The sequence below is a fragment of the Amblyraja radiata genome, chromosome 3 (assembly GCF_010909765.2).
Source record: "Amblyraja radiata isolate CabotCenter1 chromosome 3, sAmbRad1.1.pri, whole genome shotgun sequence".
NCBI lineage: Eukaryota > Metazoa > Chordata > Chondrichthyes > Rajiformes > Rajidae > Amblyraja > Amblyraja radiata.
Window position 1 is genome coordinate 20,871,168 of NC_045958.1, and position 23,310 is coordinate 20,894,477.

Genomic DNA, 23,310 nt, shown 5'->3' on the forward strand with positions numbered 1-23,310 from the left:
CTGGAGTATTGTGTGCAGTTTTGGTCCCCTAATTTGAGGAAGGACATACTTGCTATTGAGGGAGTGCAGCTTAGGTTTACAAGGTTACTTCCCGGGATGGCGGGACTGTCATATGCTGAGAGAATGGAGCAGCTGGGCTTGTACACTCTGGAGTTTAGAAGGATGATAGAGGATCTCATTGAAACATATAAGATTGTTAAGGGCTTGGACACGCTAGAGGCAGGAAATATGTTCCCGATGTTGGGGGAGTCCAGAACCAGGGGCCACAGTTTAAGAATATGGAGTAAGCCATTTAGAACGGAGACGAGGAAACACTTTTTCTCACAGAGAGTGGCGAGTCTGTGGAATTCTCTGCCTCAGAGGGCGGTGGAGGCAGGTTCTCTGGATGCTTTCAAGAGAGAGCTAGATAGGGCTCTTAAAAATAGCAGAGTCAGGGGATATGGGGAGAAGGCAGGAACGGGGTATTGATTGGGGATGATCAGCCATGATCACATTGAATGGTGTTGCTGGCTTTAAGGGCCAAATGGCCTACTCCTGCACCTATTGTCTATTGTCATATCCTGAATACTAGCTTCCTCATAACATCTAAAAAGTACAGGAGCATCTACAGGAACCAGGTCCCTGCTGTATCGAAAGGGAACATGGAATACTGGTGTGTTATCGAGAGTTGGGGAACCAGGATCCCGGAATGTTATGATGCTGTGTTCATAGTAGAATGTGTACCAGGGCCTTGGTATGTTCAACAGACCACAGGATGAAGGGGAGCCAGTGGATGTAGTGTATCTAGACTTTCAGAAAGCCTTTGATAAGGTCCCGCACGGGAGACTGGTGACTAAAATTAGAGCACATGGTATTGGGGGTAGGGTGTTGACATGGATAGACAATTGGTTGGCAGACAGGAAGCAAAGTGTAGGAGTGAACGGGTCCTTTTCTTGGCAGGCAGTGGCGAGTGGAGTGCCGCAAGGCTCGGTGTTGGGGCCACAACTGTTTACCATATATTAGGAGCAACACTGGCAAGTTTGCAGATGACACAAAGCTGGGTGGCAGTGTGAACTGTGAGGAGGATGTTATGAGGTTGCAGGGTGACCTGGACAGGTTGAGTGAGTGGGCAGATGCAGTATAATATAGATAAATGTGAGGTTATCCACTTTGGCGGCAAAAACAAGGGGGCAGATTATTATCTCAATGGGGTTAGGTTAGGTAAGGGGGAGGTGCAGCGAGACCTGGGTGTCCTTGTAAACCAGTCACTGAAGGTTGGCATGCAGGTACAGCAGGCAGTGAAGAAAGCTAATGTTGGCCTTCATAACAAGAGGATTTCAGTATAGAAGTAAAGAGGTTATTTTGCAGTTGTATAGGGCTCTGGTAAGACCATAGTGTACAGGTATAGGAGTATTGTGTACAGTTTTGGTCTCCTAATTTGAGGAAGGACATCCTTGTGATTGAGGCAGTGCAGCGTGGGTTCACAAGATTGATCCCTGGGATGGCGGGGCTCTCATATGAGGAAAGATTGAAAAGCTTGTATTCACTGAAGTTTAGAAGGATGAGGGGGAATCTTATAGAAACATATAAAATTATAAAAGGACTGGTCAAGCTAGATGCAGGAAAAATGTTCCCAATGTTGAACGAGTCCAGAACCAAGGGCCACAGTCTTAGAATAAAGGGGAGGCCAATAAGGACTGAGGTGAGAAACTTTTCCACCCAGAGAGTTGTGAATTTGTGGAATTCCCTGCCACAGAGGGCAGTGGAGGCCAAATCACTGGATGGATTTAAGAGAGAGTTAGATAGAGCTCTAGGGCCTAGTGGAATCAAGGGATATGGGGAGAAGGCAGGCACGGGTTATTGATTGGGGATGATCAGCCATGATCACAATGAACGGCGGTGCTGGCTCGAAGGGCCGAATGGCCTCCTGCACCTATTTTCTATGTTTCTATATTTTCAAGGCAGGGATAGACAAATTCTTGATTAGAACGGGTTATGAGAAGGCTAGAAAATGGGATTAGGAGGCTGAGATCAGCCATGATTGAATGGCAGAGTAGACTCGATGGGCTGAATGGCCTAATTCTACTCCTATAACATGTGAACTTGTGAAATGTACATTAGTTACGAAAACCAGAAATGGGGAAATGAATCGGGTTGAAAGGTAAATTCCAAGGACTTAATGACCTACATTCCTAACAAACGGCTATGGAAGTAGTGAAAGATTGTAAGGTGGTGAATGTAATCCCACCATTTAAGAATGGAGGAAAGAGAAAATGAAATGATTGCCTAAAATCAGTAGTAGAGAAAATGCTGGGATTTATAATTATATTTATATAACGGGAAAATAATAATAGGATTGCATGGACTCGATGTGCATTTATAAAAGACAAGTCACATTTGACATCCCCTTGGAATTGTTGAGACTATAACTAGCGGAGAAGATTAGGATTAGTGGAATATTTGGACTTTAAGAAAGTCTTCAATAAGGAGACAAAAGATTATTTTTAAATGTCATTTATGGTAGTATACTAATATCGATTGGTTTGTATGCAGTAAATAGAAACAGAAAAATAGGTGCAGGAGTAGGCCATTCGGCCCTTCGAGTCAGCACCACCATTCAATATTATCATGGCTGATCATCTAAAATCAGTACCCTGTTCCTGCTTTTTCCCCATCCCTTTAACCCTAAGAGCTAAATCTAACTCTGGAAAACATCCAGTGGATTGGCCTCCACTGCCTTCTGTGGCAGAGAATTTCACAGATTCACAATAGTTCAGGAATTAATTTCCTCTGCAAAAGATGTGCTGCCTTTTGTCAGAGTCAGCCTACCAAATCCATGGCTTTCATTACATGGGTGTCACACTCTGATGATTAGAGCCAGGATGTTTAGGCACTAAAAAACTGAAATAAAGACAAAAAGGCATAATAAAAATTACAAAAAAGACACGGAAAAGGCATTTATTGACAATAAAAGGCATAAAAAGGCATTTATTTCCCCCCACCAAAATATGGTTAAAAATGATAATATAAAGGTATACTACATTAAATGGCCAAAGTTGCCTGGTTGCACATAATTACTAGCATTTTATTCAAATTATCTGGTGTTAAACTATGCCGTCTGTCAGACAGAATATGCTTCAGTTGTGAAAAACTTATTTCTACCTCAGCTGAGGTCACTGGTGCATACCCGAAACAAGCTACAGACTCTATATCTTGTGCATTACAACTACCTTTGAGCTGTTTTCTATTTCTTCAAGATCTTTGTTATCACTCTCTCACGTTCCTTGTATGTCATTACCTACATCGCCAGGAACTTAACAGAATATTGTCAGTTACTTTGTTGAAAACCTGCAAGTTATTCACTAATGTTTCGCCACGTTTCTGAAGGGAAGTGATAGCTTCTTGAACAACTGCACACGTGATGGTGCTTTGAGGACATTGGAAACTAGGCGATCGACATTTGGAAACAAGCTACGTATGTGCTTGGCAATCCTATGAAATCCTTGAGCTAAGCATTTTTCATGTACGGTGCTGCATCAGTCACAAACAGAAAAACATTCTTGTGTTTTATACTTTCTGGCCAAAGTACAGCAAGTGAAGATATAAACAACTGAGCAATAGTTGAGCTGTTTGTCTTCCCCAATACGTCCGATGTCAACAAATACTCCTTTGATGGTTGACCTGCCTCCAGTGTACCGATGACCACATTGGCAACATATCTCCCCACAGCATCGGTTGAGTCGTCTATTGAGATCCATAATTTGTTGCATGCAACTTCATCTCTAATTTTCTGCACAACAATGTTGAAGTTGCTGTCAACATAATTTTTCCGTAATGAGGACTCGCTTGGTATATGTTCCTCTGTGTATTTCTCTAAAAAAAACTCAGAGATTTGTTTTCCAATTTCCACAGTGGAATTCCAGCATCAATGAATGCCTTGCACAGATCACTCGAAAACTCAGGTTTGCGACTAGAGCCAGCAGTAAATGTAATGAGGAGACGAGCTTGGGTAGTCTACACCCCAGCGGTATCAACATTGACTTCTCTAATTTTCGATAGCCCTTGTCTTCTCCCTCCTCCCCAGCTCTCCTTCTAGTCCTACAGTCTCCACTTCTTCCTTTCTTTTTCCCGCCTCCCCCCCCACCGCCATATCAGTCTGAATCAGGGTCTCGACCCGAAACATCGCCTATTCATTCCATAAATGCTGCCTCACCTGCTGAGTTTCTCCAGCATTTTTTGTCTACCTTCGATTTTTCCAGCATCTGCAGTTCTTTCTTAAATAGATCTTGGAGAAGACTGAACCAGTAGGCAGCGGCATGAACGAATGAACGACCGACGGTGGCGCCCCCGGTTTCGCCCCGGTGGTGGAAATTTTCTTGTAAGTTATACTACGTTAACACGTTAATAATAACATTAATATTAATGTGTTAACATAGAAAACGTCCTTGTAATCATGGTCCAACTAGAGAAAATAGCACAACCTTTCAGCAAAACGGGAAAAAAGGCTGATTTAGGCACTCGATCGATTAAAAGGCATTTCCCTGGTAAAATCATCAAAAAAGCATGAAAAGGCACGGCATTTATGGCAAAATCCTGGCTCTACTGATGATATTGCTTAGTCACAATACCAACGTCTCAAATATCACTTTGCAATTCACCAACATGTGTTGGTCACTTCGGCTCTTGTAGCTCAATATCATTAACACCAACCTTTCTGTGCACTGTCCTAAATTCCAGCTTACCTCCTCCCAAGAAGCTCTTGAGTTTAACTGCATAAATGACACATTTTTACAGGAAATCTTTCTCAAAGGTGACATTTTCTTTGTTTTTCTTCAAGTGCCTGAGTGCTGAGAATTGGCAGTATTTTGTGTTTTTATTTATGTTATTTTGTCCTTTATTGAGCATTGATTTTGCTTCGCGCATTTTAGTTTCGATACTAATAGTCTTCCCGTTTATAAAGCCCCGTGTTCCCCGCTTTCCCCCCAGGAGCCAGATCGCTGCAGGGGATCAGCGGACTTTCAGTAACTTTGCGGACTGACTGACTGACTGACAGCCACGTTGGCCAATAACTGCGGGAGACTGACGTCCTCTGATTGATGGGCGTGCTGCAGGGATCACGGTTGGTTCCGGTTTGCCTGCCGCCTCGCTGCGGAAAGCGAGGGGTTAGTGGTGGAGGCAGCAGAGTGAGACGACATGGTGTACATGGACAAGAGCTATGCGGATAAAGACAGGTAAAGGCTGCAGCTGCTGCTGGTGGTGGCGGCGGCCCCGGGGTTGGCGGTCCGCGCGCGGACACTGCGGAATCCGCAGCGTCACCATATGGAACCCTCCGCCCTCGTCATCCATTGTGTCGTCACATTGCGGCGCGGTGAAGGCGTCAGTGGGCATGCGCGGGGTGTTGCATTTCCAGGCAGATCTTGCTCTTGTATCTTTGGTCGGGACAATGTTGCAGCCCGGCCTAAAGTAACGTCCCCTGCACTTGTGCACCATCTCCCAGTACACACACTGCTTAAAGGATTCGGGTCACAACGATGCAATACCATCCCATGCATTCCAGATATGTCCCCGCCCGAAACATAACGTTGATATAGACCAGAAGGCAGACACAAAAAAGCTGCAGTAACTCAGGGGACAGCTGTGGCCAGTGGTGATAAACCGTCAACGCGCTTCCGACCACGTCGCTAAACTCCTCGGTACCAAAATACATCTCCGAAATAGTGGAGGATCAAGGATCCAGTGTAAAAGGAATTAGTATTAATCTATAAATATTTTTTTTGGGGGGGGGGGTCTCTAGTATCAATCCAACAAGATGATCGTCTGAGACGAAAATGCTGGAGAAACTCAGCGGGTGAGGCAGCATCTAGAGCTCCATTGAAGCTGCCTCACCCGCAGAGTTTCTCCAGCATTTTTGTCTACCATCGATTTTCCAGCATCTGCAGTTCCTTCTTAAACAAGATGATCGTCTTTTTATTTTTCTGCTCCACCTCATACAGCCTCACTCAGCAATGTCATCATGGACTACTGCCTTGATGTTAATCAATAAAACAAATAGCCCCCTCGCCCCTCTTCCCTGTACCCCAATCTGGATACCCCACCATTTCTCACTCCCTCCCAATCCCTTCCACCTATATTCCTTCCTCTGGCTTAACACCTCATGTGGTTATCTCATCCTTTTGTCTTTTCATATCTGGTCTTTGTCTAACTATATGTCAATCAAAGAACAAGTCACCTGTATTCACTGATAGGGGGCAGAAGAAGGGTTTCGGCCCGAAACGTTACCTATCTCCTTCGCTCCATAGATGCTGCTGCACCCGCTGAGTTTCTCCAGCATTTTTGTGTACCTTGTATTCACTGATCACTTGCCAGGCTTTTTCCCACCCCCACCTCGTTTCCAGCCTCACCCCCCCTTTACAATCAGTCTGAAGGGTCTCATCCCCAAATATCTGGAGACGCCGTCTAACCCGCTGAGTTTCTCCAGTACCTTGTTTCTTTTTTTTGTAAACCAGCATCTGCAGTTCCTTGTGTCTAATTGATGTTGTTCATTTCTTGCTGATACTAGTTGCACAGGTTTAACAGATAATTAGGAATGCAAATAATCTGTATTTATTGCAAGTAAATTTGACGACAGGGCTTGGTGAGACCACGGCTTCACTACTGCATTGAATATTGATCTCTTTGCCCCAAAAAAGGATCTATTTGCTTTTGAGAAATTCAGCAAAGATTTACCGAACTGGTTTCTGGGATACTAAGTCTATCATATGAGGAGAGATCGATTAGTCCATTTTAGAGTGCAGGAGATTGAGAGTGAACCTCATTGAAATATAAAAAATATACAAAAGTGCAGTCAAAGCAATATTTTGTAAAGCTACATCATAATGTACCAACTTTTATATTTTATGGAGACACAATGAAGCAAGGTTTCAATCCAAATCAAAGATATCTTTCTGCTTTCACAAAAGTTGCCTGACCCACTGAGTTCCTCCAGCAATTTGTTTTTTGCTTTTATATTATGTACACTGACGTATGACAGCATAATATATATATGTTTTCTCCTTATTTTCCTATATTGCCACTTTCAGGGAAATATGGACTTGAACCCAAGGTCCTTCTTTTCATCAATATCCCCCAACGGCCAGCCATTTACTGAACCCCTATTTGATTTCCAAGTAAATGCATCATCTTACTCTTGTCAGGGTTAAATTCCATCTGCTAATGCTCCGTCCAACGTTCCATTTAATCTATATCCTGCTGCAGCCTCGGGCAACCTTTCTTAAAACATCAACACCACCAATGTTCATGTCATATGCAATCAATCAATCAGTTTATTGTCACGTGTACCAAGGTACAGTGAAACATTTTTGTTGTGCGCTAACCAGTCAGCGGAAAGATAATACATGATCACAATCGAGCCATTCACTGTGTACAGATACATGATAGGGTATAACGTTTAGTGCAAGATAAAGCCAGTAAAGCACAAGGGTCACCAGTGAGGTAGATATTAGTTCAGGACTGCTCTCTAATTGCAGTAGGATGGTTCAGTTGCTTGATAACAGCTGGGAAGAAATGGTTCCTGAATCAGGAGGTGTTCGTTTTCACACTTCTGTACCTTTCACCCCAGAAACTTATAGATCATTCCTTCTACATTTACATCCAAGTCATTTATATATTCACAGACAACAAGCTTCCCTATACTGATCCCTGTGGTGCACTATTGGTCATAGACTTCCAATCAGAAAAATATTCTTCCATTGCCGTGATGATCTCCCTCATCAGTAGCAGGGCTGCCAACATTGGGTGAGAGTTGGGAGTGAGAAATTGCGAGACCAAGCCCGAGGGAGCGTAGCGACCAGAGGTGGGTGTCTCCCATCCCCTCCCATTGGTACGGAGCTTTTGCATTTTTCAGCTTGAAATTATGCAATCTGGTGCATAGCGAGTCTTTTAACGTACACTTGAATGCAATATATATGCTTTAAATTGGATTAGCTATGAATAAGGTTAGACTAAATTACATTCCTAATTACATTACACAGTCGAGCCCAGGCTCTGATCAACAGGTGCAGCACATGAATGATCTTAGTGTATTCATGTATGGAAATCAGATTATAATCAAACACTTGGCCCGTTGACCAACCTGGGTCTCACTGCACACCTGGTCCTACTCCTGACCCTGACTCCAGTTGCATACCTTCTCTCATTCCTGACCCCAAGTCCAGCCTTACACCTGTCCCCCCCCCCCCCCCCCCCCCCCCTATTCTACCCTGATCATAGCTGCTTACCTGCTTAGGTTCCCAGTGCTGAACACTCCCCTGGTCCCAGCTTTGACTGCACACCTAGTACTATTCCAGACCTTGACTCTGGATGCACACTTGGCCTTGCTCCTAGCCCCTCTGCATTGACAATATCTGGCCCACACATAAAGCCCCAAATCTGACCCCCTGGACTTAACCTATTACGTTCAAGTCCACAGGTGCTTATCTAATGCGGTAATCTTTTATGGGGCACTTCATAGACCAAATTATGTATAACAACATTTTCTCCATCCATTGGCTTCCTTGTTATCTAACATGCTAGTTACTTTTTCAAATAAGTTATCAATTGGTTGAACACAATTTCTCATCCATAAAATTATACTCACTCAGCTGTATAAGTATTCTGTTACCATTTCTTTCATTTTCCTAACATACTGTCCTGAAGTAATTTTCACCCCCAATATTTTCAGTATTTTGCTGTCTTCCTCTCAGCTGGGACTTTACCGAAATGCAAAGTCCAATAACTATATATTTAAGCAATATTATTCTGTTAAATGTGATCTTGAGAGTACATAATATTTTCTGCGGTATTCATAACACAACAATGATAAAAAGATCTTTGTTCTGATTGCACCTACCAACATGCATACATTATTATATTACAGTTAATATGTACCGAGGGCAAATATTTGTTCCAATACTCCCCATTCCCAATTACTTTTACATTGAAGTGATTGAAATCCAAGTGAAGTTTAAATGACATCATAAAAGTAAAACCTCCGGAATGGATGATATTAATTACGTGATTGGTTGGGGTCAGTATCAGCACAATTACTATATTAAACTTTGAATCTTCAGATGTACTGGTTCAAGCTAAAACTAAAGACAAATAATAATTTCCTCACACATTCCCCTGCATGTATCTCTGTCACACCTTTAAAATATGCCCCTTCTTTGAACAAGCACTTAAATATCGCATCTGAATCAGTTTCCATCTGATTACACTCCTTGAGGACGTTCATCTACGTGTTCAATTAATAAAACAACGAGATTGGGGACATTTCTATTCAACCTGTCAAAGGAATTTTTTGAGGGGGTGTTTAGAAATAGTGAGGTAAACAAACATAATAGTTGAGTAGCAAATGACAATAATGCTACCTTTCCAATATTTAACTGAAGGAAATAAAGGGTTATCGGGGCTGTATGTTGTGACAGACAGCCTTACACCTTGCATGTCATTTTAATGTTACACTTATCCCAACCCCCTGGATATTCCGGATTAATAAATTAAGGTTTTGTCAACTAATTACAAATCAGGCTAATTACAAATCAATAACATTAGCCAGCTCCGAAACATGAAGCGCTAAGCATTGGGGTCCAGACATCACAGACAACTGGCCTCAGTTCCTCACTCACATCTGGGAGTGTTCTCTGTCTGAACCAGGGGCCGTGGAGCGTTTTTGAAAGTGGGGAGGCTGAGCGATCACTGATCACTGGCCTTGGGGGTACCCCGTGAGGGAGTGGAGCAACCGAGTGGGGAGAGGGTGTGGAAGTGGGGTGTGTCCCCTCCCAAGGTAGGGACTTTTTGAAATTTGATGTATTAAAATCATGTTTTAGTGCATTGTAGAAGTAATATTTCAATGTTTTTTGTATTAAATATTTTTAAGAGGTAACTTTTTATGGGGTAACTTTTTCCACACAAAGGGTGGTGGGTGTATGGAACAAGCTGCCAGAGGAAGTAGTTGAGGCAGGGACCATCCCAACATTTAAGAAACAGTTAGACTGATACATGGATAGGACAGGTTTGGAGGTATGGACCAAAAGCAGGTAGCATAGCTGGAATAATTTGGTATGTGTGTGCAAGTTGCGCCGAAGGGACTGTTTCCACACTCTCCCCTCTCTTCCCTCTCGCTTCCACTCTCCCCCTCTCTTCTCCCTCTCTCTTTCTCTCCCCCCTCTCACTATCCCCTCCCTCTCAACCCCTCTCTTCCCCCTCTCTCCTCCCCCTCTCTCTCCCATCTCTCTCCCTCTCCTCTCACCCTGTCCTCTCACCCCCTCTCTCTCTCCCCCCTCCCTGTCTCCTTGTCTCCTTCCCCTCTCTCTCTCCCCCCTGTCTCCCTGTCTCCTTCCCCTCTCTCTCTCTCTCCTTCCCCTCTCTCTCTCTCTCTCTTTCTCCCCCTCCCTTTGAGAGTCTCTGTCCCTTCGGCACAGAGACTCACGGCAGCGGCGTAACGCTTCCGACGCCTCCATGGCCGGAGCTACAGCGAGCGACTCGCCAGCCCCGCAAACACTCACCAGCCCCGGCTCCCCGCATCTGTCTCCGCTGCTACATCTGCTTCCATTCCTCCCTCAGCCCCGGCTCCCCAACATCCGTGGCCCAAGCAGTTTATATGTTTTGAAATTTTCGTTGATCACAGAATTTCTCACGACAGAGCGCGAGAAATTTGTGATCAGCGTGAGAGCGTGAGAATTGGCCCAAATGCGTGATTCTCACGCTCAAAGTGTGAGAGTTGGCAGCCCTGCTGTCAGTAGTGCAATTTCCCCTCTTTTGTATCCCCCTTTGTCCCCCTTTGAGACATCTATATCCTGGAACATTATATAGATATTCCTGCCCTTTCCTGAACCATGTTTCCATCATTGCAAAAATATAACTCTGTGTGCTGTTCCATGCTCTACACGTACCTGTCAGGTTCCTTCCATTAAAGAAAACAAAGTTTGGGTTTGCCAACCTGTTCATGCTCCCTAATCTGTACATCTGCCCTGCCCTGCCCACAGGATATGATTCATCCTCTAATTTGAGTCAGAATCCCCACCTGCTACTCTGCCAGATTAGCAAAAACAAAGGCTGGAGGAACTCAGTATGTCGGGCAGTTTCTCTGATAGGAATGAACAGGTGATATTTTGGGTCAGGACTATTTGCAGACTGATTGAGGTAGAGGGGGGAGAAAGGCTGGAGTGATGAGCCAGCGTTGGCAGATGGGTGGAGTAAATGAGAAAGGCTGTAGGTGAAAAGGAGACAAGGATGTCTGATAAGGAGAGCAGTGAAATGCAATGGCGGTGGGAGGGAAATACATGGAAGGGGACAGAGGGGAGGGAGCAAAAGTGAAGGAATAAAAGGGAAATCTTTACACAGAGAGTGGTGAATCTGTGGAATTCTCTGCCTCAGAAGGTAGTTGAGGCCAGTTCATTGGCTATATTTAAGAGGGAGTTAGATGTGGCCCTTGTGGCTAAAGGGATCAGGGGGTATGGAGAGAAGGCAGGTATGGGATACTGAGTTGGATGATCAGCCATTATCATATTGAATGGTGGTGCAGGCTCGAAGGGCCGAATGGCCTACTCCTGCACCTATTTTCTATGTTTTCTATGAAATGGGGACTCAGGGATGAGATTAGGGGAAGGAAGGGGAAAGGAGCAGAGTGATGGGGGTTAGGAGATGGTAGGAGGAATGTGTGCACATCGGGGTGGAGCTTGGCAGGGAAAGGGGGGGGGGGGGTGTTAATACTGTGTAGGAAGGAACTGCAGATGCTGTTTTATGCCGAAGATAGACACAAAATGTTGGAGTAACACAGCGGGTCACACAACATCTCTGGAGAAAAGGAATAGATAATGTTTCGGGTCGAAACCCTTCTTCAAACTGTGAGTCGGGGGAGAGGGAAACTGGAGATATGAAGAGGTGCAAAGAACTAATGAATGAAAGGTTTGCAAAAGGACAAATCAAAGCCAGCAATGGTGATCAAGGAAAGGTGGAGCCACATTGTTCTGGAAAACATTTGGAAACAGATTCAGCCACACCTTTTATAAAAAGGGAAGTTGTGAGTGTGGAATTCTCTGCCTCAGAGGGCGGTGGAGGCCGGTTCTCTGGATACTTTCAAGTGAGAGCTAGATAGGGCTCTTAAAGATAGCGGAGTCAGGGGATTATGAGGAGAAGGCAGGAACGGGGTACTGATTGGGGATGATCAGCCATGATCCCATTGAATGGCGGTGCTGGCTGGCTCAAGGGGCCGAATGGCCTACTCCTGTACCTATTGTCTATGGAACAGGATAAATACTTAATTTCAAAGAACTTAAAATAAGTCACTTCTCAGACTTGTTTTCTCAAGAGAAAATAGTGACGTAATTTTTCAATGCTTCCAGTAAGTGGATCCTTGCATTTCTGGTGTTCTGTGGCTGAATGTGTTGCCCCCAATGGCTTCATCAACACTTTGGAACCTACAGAATGGCAGTGGAAACAAGTAATGATTGATCTTGGCGAGATTGCCATTGAAGTGGAAAGTATCAATCATGTAAATAATGCCTTTTAATATTATGGCATCTAGAACTGTGCTCAGCACTCGATGTAGTCTAATCAAGGTTAGTTGCAGATTCAACATCACCTCCCTAATTAATAGTCCTCTTTCTTTAGCAATGATCCACCAGGTGAGATCTGCCATTTTTATGGCCTTGCTTCCACCTTTACATAGCGGTATATTTGTACTCCAAGATCTCTTTGTTCCTCTACGCAATCTAGCTGCACACTTTCCCAGTAATGTGACCTTGCTCTCGTGCCAACCAAACATTTACCCCTGTGTTTACTAATGTTGAACTTATTGTTTGTGCACTTTGCAAGTTTATTAACGTCTCAGACTTGACAGTACTACCCTTGTCCTAATTTGGTGTTGTGCACAAACATATAAGTTCTGTTTTTGGTTTGAACTGTAATTATGAAGAGCAGTGGTGTCACTGCTGATGCTTGTGGTTCCGCAGAACCCACTTTCATCTACTGCAGACTTCTCTACTCACTCCCACTCTCTGACCTCTGAATCGAAGGTAGCTAGCAACTCACTTCCCCAGAAATTGCGTTCTTTGATGTTCATATTTGTTCCTGGGATGGTTTATCAATGCACTTTTTGAAAATCTGGATAAATGACATCTGCCTACAGTTTATCCCACTATTTATTCTCTTTGTTACTCAAATTCATAGAGATCGGTCAAACAATATCTTGCATAGGATCCAGCATTTGGGAGACGAGCAGGGATGGTTTTGCCGGCTCGGCCGTGAGGATCGTAACCGTAGACCCTCAGTTGGTCTATGTTTTATTTAAATATGTTGCCAGGCAACCACATTTCTAACTTACAAATCGTTCAGATTACTAATAGTTCCCAGGAACTGAACTCTGTCGTAATACAGTTGGATTTTTCCAGAATATTTGTTTTTATTTCAATTTTTCAGCTACTATGTTGTTTTGGTTTTGTACAAAGGTGTTAGAATAGAGTCCTAGAGACATCTTGCCTTTGGTCACTCGTCCATGGTGACCAAGATACCCGGTCTAAGCGTTTGGTCCATATACCTCTAAACCTTTTAAAATTAAACAAATCTGAAAGCACTGGGTGTACAGACGTGATGGGAATAGTAACCGAGTTGAGGGTATTATGATATGGGAAACCAAAAATGATTAATAAATCCAGCAGAAAAATGTAAGAATGCAAAATCAATAATTGCTGTTTGTGCAATGACATTTAGGGTGGAAATTAATTGGTAGTCATCTTTCAATTTGTTAGTTAAATGCAGAAACCAGTTGTTTCACATAAACAATGTAAATTCACAGATTTATCGCAAATTTCTCAAATATTTTCATGATAAACTTGAAAATCTGTTATGAGAATGATTCAGATTAAATATTCTTTGTCTTGAAGGTTTATCTGCATTTATCCTGCATATATAAACAGCAAAAAGACCATAGCAGAAGGAAGGAGAATACCTGTACAAAAAGTAAGGTTTAATTTCAGTTGCATCTTGGAGCCCCTTCATTATTCGTCATGCACCTATTCTATCTTATCATCCTCTTTAATTCCTCTCGCCTTGTGATCAGATTTCGTTGAGGAATCTCCATGTCTCCAATTTATTTCTATCTAAATCTGTTCCACCATTGCTAAGTATCTTATCCTGCTTAATTTCATTTTTATAAAATAGTCATTTTTAGGTTAAATTGATCATTATGTATGGAATTGGATGTCTTCTGTGTCATGTATTACGATTTTCTTTTGGTTATTTTTCTCTCTACCTTATCCTAAAAATAAATCTCTTGGGTATTTCTATCGATGCTTTTACTCATCCTGTTTAATTATACTCAGCATTCACTTTGAATGGATTTACTGTGAAGTACCTAGAGAAATATTGTTCAGAAAGGCTGCTGCATAAGTGGCCATTGCTGCACCAGTAATAACCATATTTGTGTTTTCAAAGGCTGTTGAAAACCCAACATTTGGAGAAATTCGAGATGTTTGCACAGCGGCAGGATTAAGTGTGGTCGTGGAGGTACAGAGTCATAGAGTGATACAGTGGGGGAAACAGGCCCTTCGGCCCAAGTTGCCCACGCCGGCCAACAATGTCCCAACTACACAAGCCCCACTTGCCTGCGCTTGGTCAATATCCCTCCAAACCTGTCCTATCCATGTACCTGTATAACTGTTTCTTAAACAATGGGATAGTCCCAGCCTCAACTACCTCCTCTGGCAGCTTGTTCCATACACCCACCACCCTTTGTGTGAAAAAGTTACCCCTCGGATTCCTATTGAATCTTTTCCCCTTCACCTTGAGCCTCTGGTCCTCGATTCCGCTACTCTGGACAAGAGACTCTGTGCATCTACCCGATCTATTCCTCTCATGATTTTGTACACCTCTATAAAATCACTCCTCATCCTCCTGCGCTCCATGGAATAGGAACATAGAAAATAGGTGTAGGAGTAGGCCATTCGGCCCTTCGAGCCTGCACCGCCATTCAATATGATCATGGCTGATCATCCAACTCAGTATCCTGTACCTGCCTTCTCTCCATACCCCCTGATCCCCTTAGCCACAAGGGCCACATCTAACTCCCTCTTAAATATAGCCAATGAACTGGCCTCAACTACCTTCTGTGGCAGAGAGTTCCAGAGATTCACCACTCTCTGTGTGAATAGAGACCCAGCCTACTTGACCTCTCCCTATAGCTCACACCATCTAAGTCCTGACATTTGTGTTTTTTTATTTTACTGAATGCTGAACATGCTGAACATTTCACTAAGTTCTTGCATCCATCTTATACAACCGTGCACTGTTTGCAGAATAAACTTTACCCACGCGAGTGGAACAGAGACGTACAGTTCCGAGGCAGAATACGTGTTCAATTGAGAAATGAAGATGGGTCCTTATGTATGGAGCAGTTTCCCACACGTGAGTATTTGAATCTATTTAAATTCGAAGGATGTTAAATATGTAAAATATTATGTGTACTTGTTCATTTTAACTTTTCCTAAACATTATCTTTATCTTGTATATATGCCTTTTGCAAATTAGATAATGTAATGCCATCAGAGATGAGGTACCCGACTGGCCTTGATTTTTGGAGGAGGTGACACATAGGGTTGAACAGAGTAGATGAATGTCAGCAATGTGTTTGATAAGTTCCTGCATGACAGGTTGGTCACATGGCAGGTTGAATCCTGTGGGCTTTTACTTAAAAGCCCATAGGGTTCAAGGAAAAGAGCAAATCAGAATGTCGGCAGAAAACACCAGTTACCAGTTGCTTTGTGTTTATTTGACCAAAAGGATGTGTTCTGTTTCGGATTCCAGGACATTTTGGAATTTTATGGTATAGATCTACAAGTAGCTGTGATTACATTACTTTCCAAATGATACATTGATTAACTGTGCTGTTAACAGTGAGTAGAATATCAGATTGAAGAAGGATGTAAATGCATTTGGACAGAAAGGTAGCAAAAGGAATTTAATGGGTAGAATATGAGGAGAGAGTGCAACCAGTCTGTAAATGGCAGGATGTTGAGTTAAATGGAAAAACAGAGGGATGTTGGTCCAGTGTTCCTTAAAGCTAGCAGAACAGATGTTTTAGTAACCATTGGATGGTCTAATCAGCAGTGACGTTACGCTAGTTAGGGCGTAGCTTAAGTGTTACAGTATGTCTGGTTTGATTGCAATGCAGAAGAGGCAGGACTAGAAGATTATTATTTTGTGGCACGATTGAGTAAGCAAAGTTGCTTCCCTTGGAGCTAGGGAGGTTGAGAGGAGACTTAAAAGTTGTGTATAAAATTGGGTTACTCAGATAAAATAGGAAGGATATTTTTCCTAAATCAATGGGGCAGGAGATATTTAAAGTAATTTAATGTAATTGGTATAAAGTGAGATAAGGAAAATTACTTTCGCCGACAACAGTAGGGACTGGGACTCGATCCCACGAGGGTAGAGAGGTAGAAACTCAACATGTTTGCAAAATACTTGTGGGTGTACTTGAAGAGCCATGACCCACAGGGCCATGGACCTAGGCTGGATGGTTTCTCCAACCAGCATATGAACCCCCTGCAAATATTCTTGAGAGGTAGATTTTATAACATTTTTGTAAAGTCTAAAATTGAATTTTTCATTAAATTCTGGGTGTCGTCTTCAGAAAAATCTCAAGCTCTTGGTGAGTGCAGAAAGTCAAAAATTATTTCCCAGCAACTTGGAGATCTGAAATAGTGGAAACAGGTTCAGCAGTACTGTCGTTAAAAAAAGAGAACTGAATAAATACCTGAAGGATAAGCCTTCATTGGGCTGTTAGAAGCAGCAGGGAAGTGGCTGATTGAGGTGGGTTTTCAGTGCTGTATATTTCCATGAAATTCATATGAACATGCGTCATTCAGACCAAAGATGTCTCTATTTAACCGTGGCATATTGAAGATTAAACCCGAATGAGCTTCTCGTATTTTTTGACACTGAATAAAACAAGGAACTTTAAGGATGAGATATATTCTGCAAATAAAATGTTTAGGCTGCTTTAAAATGGAAAGTGTTCTGAAGCCACACTGTGCAGCCTGGATGGTTGAGTTTCTGGGTGTATTTCTTGCTTGAAACCCGAGGATCAAATGGTCTCCTGTTTGTGTTTTGGTTGGATAGCTGAGGAGCAACAATCGTGTAGTCTTTGACATAAGAACTAGTTTTAATGGCTTTCAAGCTGATTTAATGGACTTTTTCAAGAAAATTCACGGTGGAATAATAGACAATAGACTAGGTGCAGGAGTAGGCCATTCGGCCCTTTGAGCCAGCACTGCCATTCAATGTGATTATGGCCGATCATCCACAATCATTAGCCCGTTCCTGCCTTCTCTCCATATCCCTTAACTCCGCTATCCCTAAGAACTCTCTCTTGAAAGCATCCAGAGAACCAGCCTCCACAGCCGTCTGAAGCAGAGAATCCCACACAACTCACCACTCTCTGTGTGAAAACGTTTTTCCTCATCTCTGTTCTAAATGACTGACCACTTATTTTAAACTATGGCCCCTGGTTCTGGACTCCACCAACATTGGGAACATGTTTCCTGCCTCTAGTGTGTCCAAACCCTTAATAATCTTATGTTTCAATAAGATCCCCTCGAATGACATGGGAGACACAGATAAAACGTTAAAATGTGAGAAAATAGTCATATAAGAGGGAAATAAAACTTGAAAATGATTGAAATAAGTCTTTAAAGATAATTCAGTTTCTGAATTTGAATTAGCACCATTCTCGACAGTTTTAAACAAGGCGACCTTCAGGGGGCAGCATGGTGGCGCAGTTGTACTGTTGCTGTCTGTAAGGTGTTTGTACGTTCTCTCCGTGACTGCGTGGGGTTTGTCCGGGTGCTCCGGTTTCCTCCCACACTCCAGACGCATAGGTTTGTAGGTTAATTGGCTTTGGTAAAATTGTCAATTGTCCCTAGTGTGTAGGATAGTGCTAGTGTACGGGGTGATCGCTGGTCGGCACGGACTCGGTGAGTAAGAGCCTGTTCTGCACCGTATCTCTAAAAGAAACAAAACTTTAATCTCAATTATACCGGATATGTATTATTCAAAACCTCATCAAATACGCACCACCAACCTGGCAAAGAACACTTCATTGTAAACTAGTAGATTTCCGGGGCCATGGCTATCGTCACTAGCACAGCTTTAAGGCACAATTTGTAATATTTTGACATGTTTCTACCCACTACTGCGTAGTTTGTTTATACACTGGTGGTTATTTTATTTTACATTTGCAAGCTGGCCAATATCCTACATTCATATCAAATCTTTAGCTTATTTTTGTTGGGATATGGTGCAGGATCCATGAAGTAAAGCAGTTGGTTGGGAGAGTAGTGGTGAACTGTAGACATTTATATATATTCTATTATTTCTAGACTCACTTCATCGTCAGTACTAATCTTGAGAACCTAAGGATTAAAATTGGTAATATCAGGAAATTGATTGATGGCTTTTGGTGATGTTATACATGTTTAACAAAGTCAGTACTGTCAGTATGTTTGCCCGCAGTAGTGAAATGTGCAGCAAATCCTAAGCTTTGTGTCAGCTTTTTCATATGATCTTTAAATATAATCAACTATTTCCACTTCTGAATCGTTGATTTTATTGACATTTTGAAATTATTGACAACTGCAGAACTGTCATCAAAGTTAATTGATATTTTTTTAAATGATGATAGATTTGTAAAGAAATCTCTTTTTTGTCCATTTCCCCTTAACCTCGTCAGGTAAATCGATAATGGTGTATGTAGCAGAAATGATTCCAAAACTAAAGACCAGGACGCAGAAGGCAGGAGGAGGTGATCAAAACGCACAACCAGGTGAAGGTGGCAAGAAGAGTAAGAAGAAGAAGAAGAAGTGATTTAATTGCTGATGCTGCCTTTCGTAATTTATTTTGAAAGTTTCTATGATATGCTCATTTCTTTTTCTCAGTCCTGTAGGTCAAGCCTGGCAGCAGCTTGTTAAATTTGATTTATATAGCACAAAACAAATTCAGAACCTTATGTTAGGAACATTTTCTTTATATATACATATATGTGATGTTCTTTCAGTGGTTAACCTTCCAGACATTACAGATCTGGTGTGGAGTTGTTTATTGGCAATGTTAATAAGCCCAAAATAACAGGTTCTATTTGTATTTAACCATCAGTCAACATGTTAGCCTTACATTCTGCCATTGTTTTTGTTACAGCCCCTGTTGAATTTTAGAGCATGAAGAGCAGACTTCCACAGAAGCGTTTGTGCTTCACTACCAAAGTTCTGCAACTTTTAAACTCTAACTTTTCAACAAAGCTTCATGCTCGGTAATAAAATGGCCATCAGTAAACATTTGATGCAAGTTCAATTCACAAAATAACATCTTCTTTGGGTTTTTTATCCGACTATTTCAAATAGAAACTAGGTGCAGGAGTAGGCCATTCGGCCCTTCGAGAATACAACGAGAATGCTAAGTTTAAACTCTTGGGTTTTTATATCCATTCTGATTTATAAATACCCGATTTGTCCATTCTTGACTCGAGCTTTAATGCAGCCCGCACCCATCAGCATTGCCAGCGACACTTATGGATTCCTGAACTTTGTGGCCTAAAGCTCCCCAAAGCTCCCTCTGCCTGTGGTTCTGCCTCTGTTTTTGTATGCACCTGTTCAGATGCTAGGTATATAAATGTGTATTGTGATGTACAAGACATGCCAGATTCACCTTTAAAAATAATTTTATGTTTTGTTGTGCTAAAGATTGAAAATTGAGGAAGGAAAACTCTGACCCCTTCACCATGTCCCATGAAATTGTGATACTTGATCCTAACGTGGACTAAATTACCGGCATTGATGAATAAACTCTTAACAATAACAATACGCTGTATTTTAAAGAGTAATTTGTGATTTTTTTTTTAAATGGGTGATTGATTGTAAAGGCACTGCAACATAGAAGGCCAAGGTTATATAGAAATGTATCATGTTATGATGTTTGCACACCCTCTGTGCCACGTCTTATCAGCACCCTGCACCTTTCTAGTTTAGGTTTCTGTACTGGTTCGTGATAATACATTTGCCTGGAAAAATACTATAAATGTACTAATTAGTTTGAATAAATTGTTCAGATAAAGGTCGACTTTAGAAGTTTATTAAACATTCACCAGACAATAAAAGGACATGATAAACCAGATTTTTTTTCCACTAAAATTGAAATTCCATCATTGCCAGTAGCATATGATTTTCTTGCAATACGCATTTAAATACTGAATATAGTATTACATTAAAATTGAGTATTATATAGTTTCCACTTGCTTTTGGTAAAACCGAGTATATCGATAAGAAATGCATTTAAAGTGTACATTAAAAAAAACTTTCCAAAGGCAGTATCTTAACGCTCTGGATCCCAGGGAGCAAAGAATAAAGGCAAGCTTTCTAAACGGGATTATTTAAGTGCTCTTCTTCTCTTCAAAGATTAAGTTTGCTGTTGCTTGCTTAGCTGGAGAGACACAAATGCACAAAAATAAAATGCATTATTACATGTTTATTTACTTGTTCATCTTCATGGTGCCAAAGATAAATTGCCGAACCACCATCGTACATAAACTATTGCAATGTTTAGTAAATGTCCTGCACTCACATGGCAGATCAATTCCTTCACATTGGCCTTTGAAGGTCAAAATAATAAATATTAGCAGACTACCAATAGGTTCAGGGCAATACAGTGGCCAATTAGTGTGTTGCACAAGTGGTAGAATGTGTGGGGAATTGGAAATGTTGGGGAGAATAAAACAGGTTGTAAATGGATGCTTGATGGTTTGTGCAGACACGGCAGTTCAAAGGGCCTGTTCACATGCTGTTACCATTATGCCCATGACATTTTTTGGCTCAATCAATGTTGATCTTGGTTTACATTGAGGATGTAACAAGTAGAATGGATAAGGGAGAGCCAGTGGATGTGGCGTAACTGGACTTTTGAAAAGCCTTTGACAAAGTCCCACACAAGGGATTAGTGTACAAAATTAGAGCACATGGTATTGGGGGTAGGGCATTGACATGGATAGAGAACTGATTGGCAGACAGGAAGCAAAGAGTAGGAATTAACGGGTCCTTTTCAGTATGGCAGGCAGTGACTAGTGGCGCGCCGCAAGGCTCAGTGCTGGGATCCCAGTTATTTACAATATATATTAACGATTTAGATGAGGGAATTAAATGTGACATCTCCAAGTTTGCGGATGACACAGAGCTGGGCGGCAGTGTGAGCTGCGAGGAGGACGCAAGGTGACTTGGGATAGATTGGGTGAGTGGGCAGATGCAGTATAATGTGGATAAATATGAGGTTATCCACTTTGGTGACAAGAACAGGAAGGCAGATTATCTGAATGGTGTCAGATTAGGAAAATGGGAGGTGCACGAGACCTGGGTGTGTTTGTTCATCAGTCACTGAAAGTAAGCATGCAGGTACAGCAGGCAGTGACGATAGCTAATGGCATGTTGGCCTTCATTGCTAGAGGATTTGAGTTTAGGAGCAAGGAGGTCCTATTAATAATAATAATAATAATAATAAATACTTTATTGATCCCCTCAGGGAAATTCAATGTCCAGAAGCCCCCAACCAACAAACCCACAGATTCAAAACGAACGCACAGAAAATACATAGAATACAATGTGGACACTACCTGAGAGCAATAAATACTTAAAAAGACCAATAATTAACAATTAAAAATTGCAAAATGCATCCCCCTACAGCCTAGCGGTCCGAATTATAAAATCTAATGGCTGCAGGGGTGAAGGATCTCCTGAACCGCTCCGTTCTACAGGGCAGGGAGTGGAGCCGGTTGTTCCGAGTGCTCTTTTGACTCTCCAGAATTACATGGAGGGGATGCCCGGGGTTTTTCAGGATGACCTGCACCTTGTGCCTCATACGCCTCTCAAGCACATCCATCCCAGAGTCTACTCTCCCCTCCAGCACTGAGCTAGCTCGTTTAACCAGCTTCTTGTTGTTTTTTGCACTAATGCTGTTGCCCCAGCAGACAACAGCGTAGAAAATAACACTTGCAACCACAGTTGTAAAACATGTGCAGCATATCATTACACACATTGAAGGATTTGAGCCTTCTGAGGAAAAAGTCTGCGCTGGCCTTTTTTGTAGAGGGAGTCAGAGTTGACAGACCAGTCCAGTTTGTTATCAAGGTGCACTCCAAGGTATTTATATGTCTGCACCACCTCAATGTCAGCCCCTACAGCGTTGACCGGCTGAAGGGGGAGCTTGGACCTGCCAAAGTTAACCACTATCTCTTTAGTCTTAGTTGTGTTCAGGATGAGACAGTTCTCTTCACTCCAGGCACAAAAGGCACTGGTCAAGTTCCTGTATTCCTCCTCCTGCCCGTTCCTTACACATGCCACAATCACTGTATCATCTGAATATTTCTGTACGTGGCATGTGTCAGACTTATAGTTAAAGTCTGCTGTATACAGGGTGAAGAGGAACGGGGCCAGAACCGTTCCCTGTGGGGCTCCAACATTGCACACCACTGTGCCAGAGACACTGTCCCCCAGCTTGACAAACTGTGGTTGACCCGTCAGGTAGTCGTATATCCAGGAGATAAATGTGGAATCCACCCCCATCTTCTTAAGCTTGTCATTCAGAATCAGGGGTTGGATAGTGTTGAACGCACTTGAGAAGTCGAAGAACATAATCCTCACATAGCCACCGGGTTTGTTCAAAAAGGAGTAGATCCGGTGCAGCATGTAGAGGACTGTGTCATCCACCCCAATGTTCTCCTGGTATGCAAACTGTAGTGGGTCGAGTGCGTGCTGGACTTGTGGTCTCAGGAGACGAATGAGTAGCCGCTCCATTGTTTTCATGATGTGGGATGTAAGGGCCACCGGTCTGTGGTCATTGATCTCGGTCGGCCGCCCTGCTTTGGGAACCGGCACGAGACATGATGTTTTCCACAGACCTGGTACCCTCCCTGACTGGAGGCTCAGGTTGAAAATGGTCTGGAGCGGCTCCGCCAGCTGAGCCGCACAGTCTCTCAGTAGCCTGGGACATACACCATCAGGGCCAGCTGCTTTACCAGGGCACAACCTCCTCAGCTCAGCTCTCACCTCGTCCGCCGTGAAGAACAGTTGAGGAGATGCCGGCATAGGAGGTGCTGCAGCTGTGGTGTTGGAGGGGCTGCCTCATGGAGGTGATGGTGGGGGAGAGGCTGCACCTGTAGAGGTGGGAGGGGATATAGAACAGGTTAAACTCATTGGCCTTGTCCATGTCTCCTGACGGCTGGCTTCTCTTCTACTTGAAGCCAGTGATGGTCTTCAT

General features: G+C 42.7%; 2 protein-coding genes and 1 long non-coding RNA gene across 4 annotated transcripts in view; 1 reads left to right on the forward strand and 2 right to left on the reverse strand.

The window, feature by feature from the left end:
• Positions 1–8,628, reverse strand: part of LOC116970845 — a 28,642-nt gene extending 20,014 nt beyond the window's left edge. The window contains exon 1 of the long non-coding RNA XR_004411335.1: positions 8,412–8,628. This is a non-coding gene — a long non-coding RNA (uncharacterized LOC116970845). The remainder of the gene's footprint in view (positions 1–8,411) is intronic.
• srp19 (signal recognition particle 19) lies at positions 362–19,878 on the forward strand. 2 transcript variants are annotated; one of them, XM_033017438.1, is made up of 7 exons: positions 362–376; positions 3,960–3,961; positions 5,155–5,210; positions 13,902–13,977; positions 14,452–14,523; positions 15,312–15,420; positions 18,746–19,878. In XM_033017438.1, the coding sequence occupies exons 3-7, from the start codon at positions 5,173–5,175 to the stop codon at positions 18,877–18,879; spliced, it is 429 nt and encodes a 142-aa protein (XP_032873329.1). In that variant the 5' UTR covers positions 362–376; positions 3,960–3,961; positions 5,155–5,172; the 3' UTR covers positions 18,880–19,878. The 2 variants fall into 2 exon arrangements, with proteins under 2 accessions (XP_032873329.1, XP_032873328.1); XM_033017437.1 differs by lacking the exons at positions 362–376; positions 3,960–3,961 and having other exon boundaries at positions 5,058–5,210.
• A 245-nt stretch (positions 19,879–20,123) lies between these two features.
• Positions 20,124–23,310, reverse strand: part of reep5 (receptor accessory protein 5) — a 34,334-nt gene continuing 31,147 nt past the window's right edge. The window contains exon 5 of the mRNA XM_033017436.1: positions 20,124–20,487. Coding sequence (XP_032873327.1) covers positions 20,438–20,487 — 50 coding nt within the window. The 3' untranslated portion in view covers positions 20,124–20,437. The remainder of the gene's footprint in view (positions 20,488–23,310) is intronic.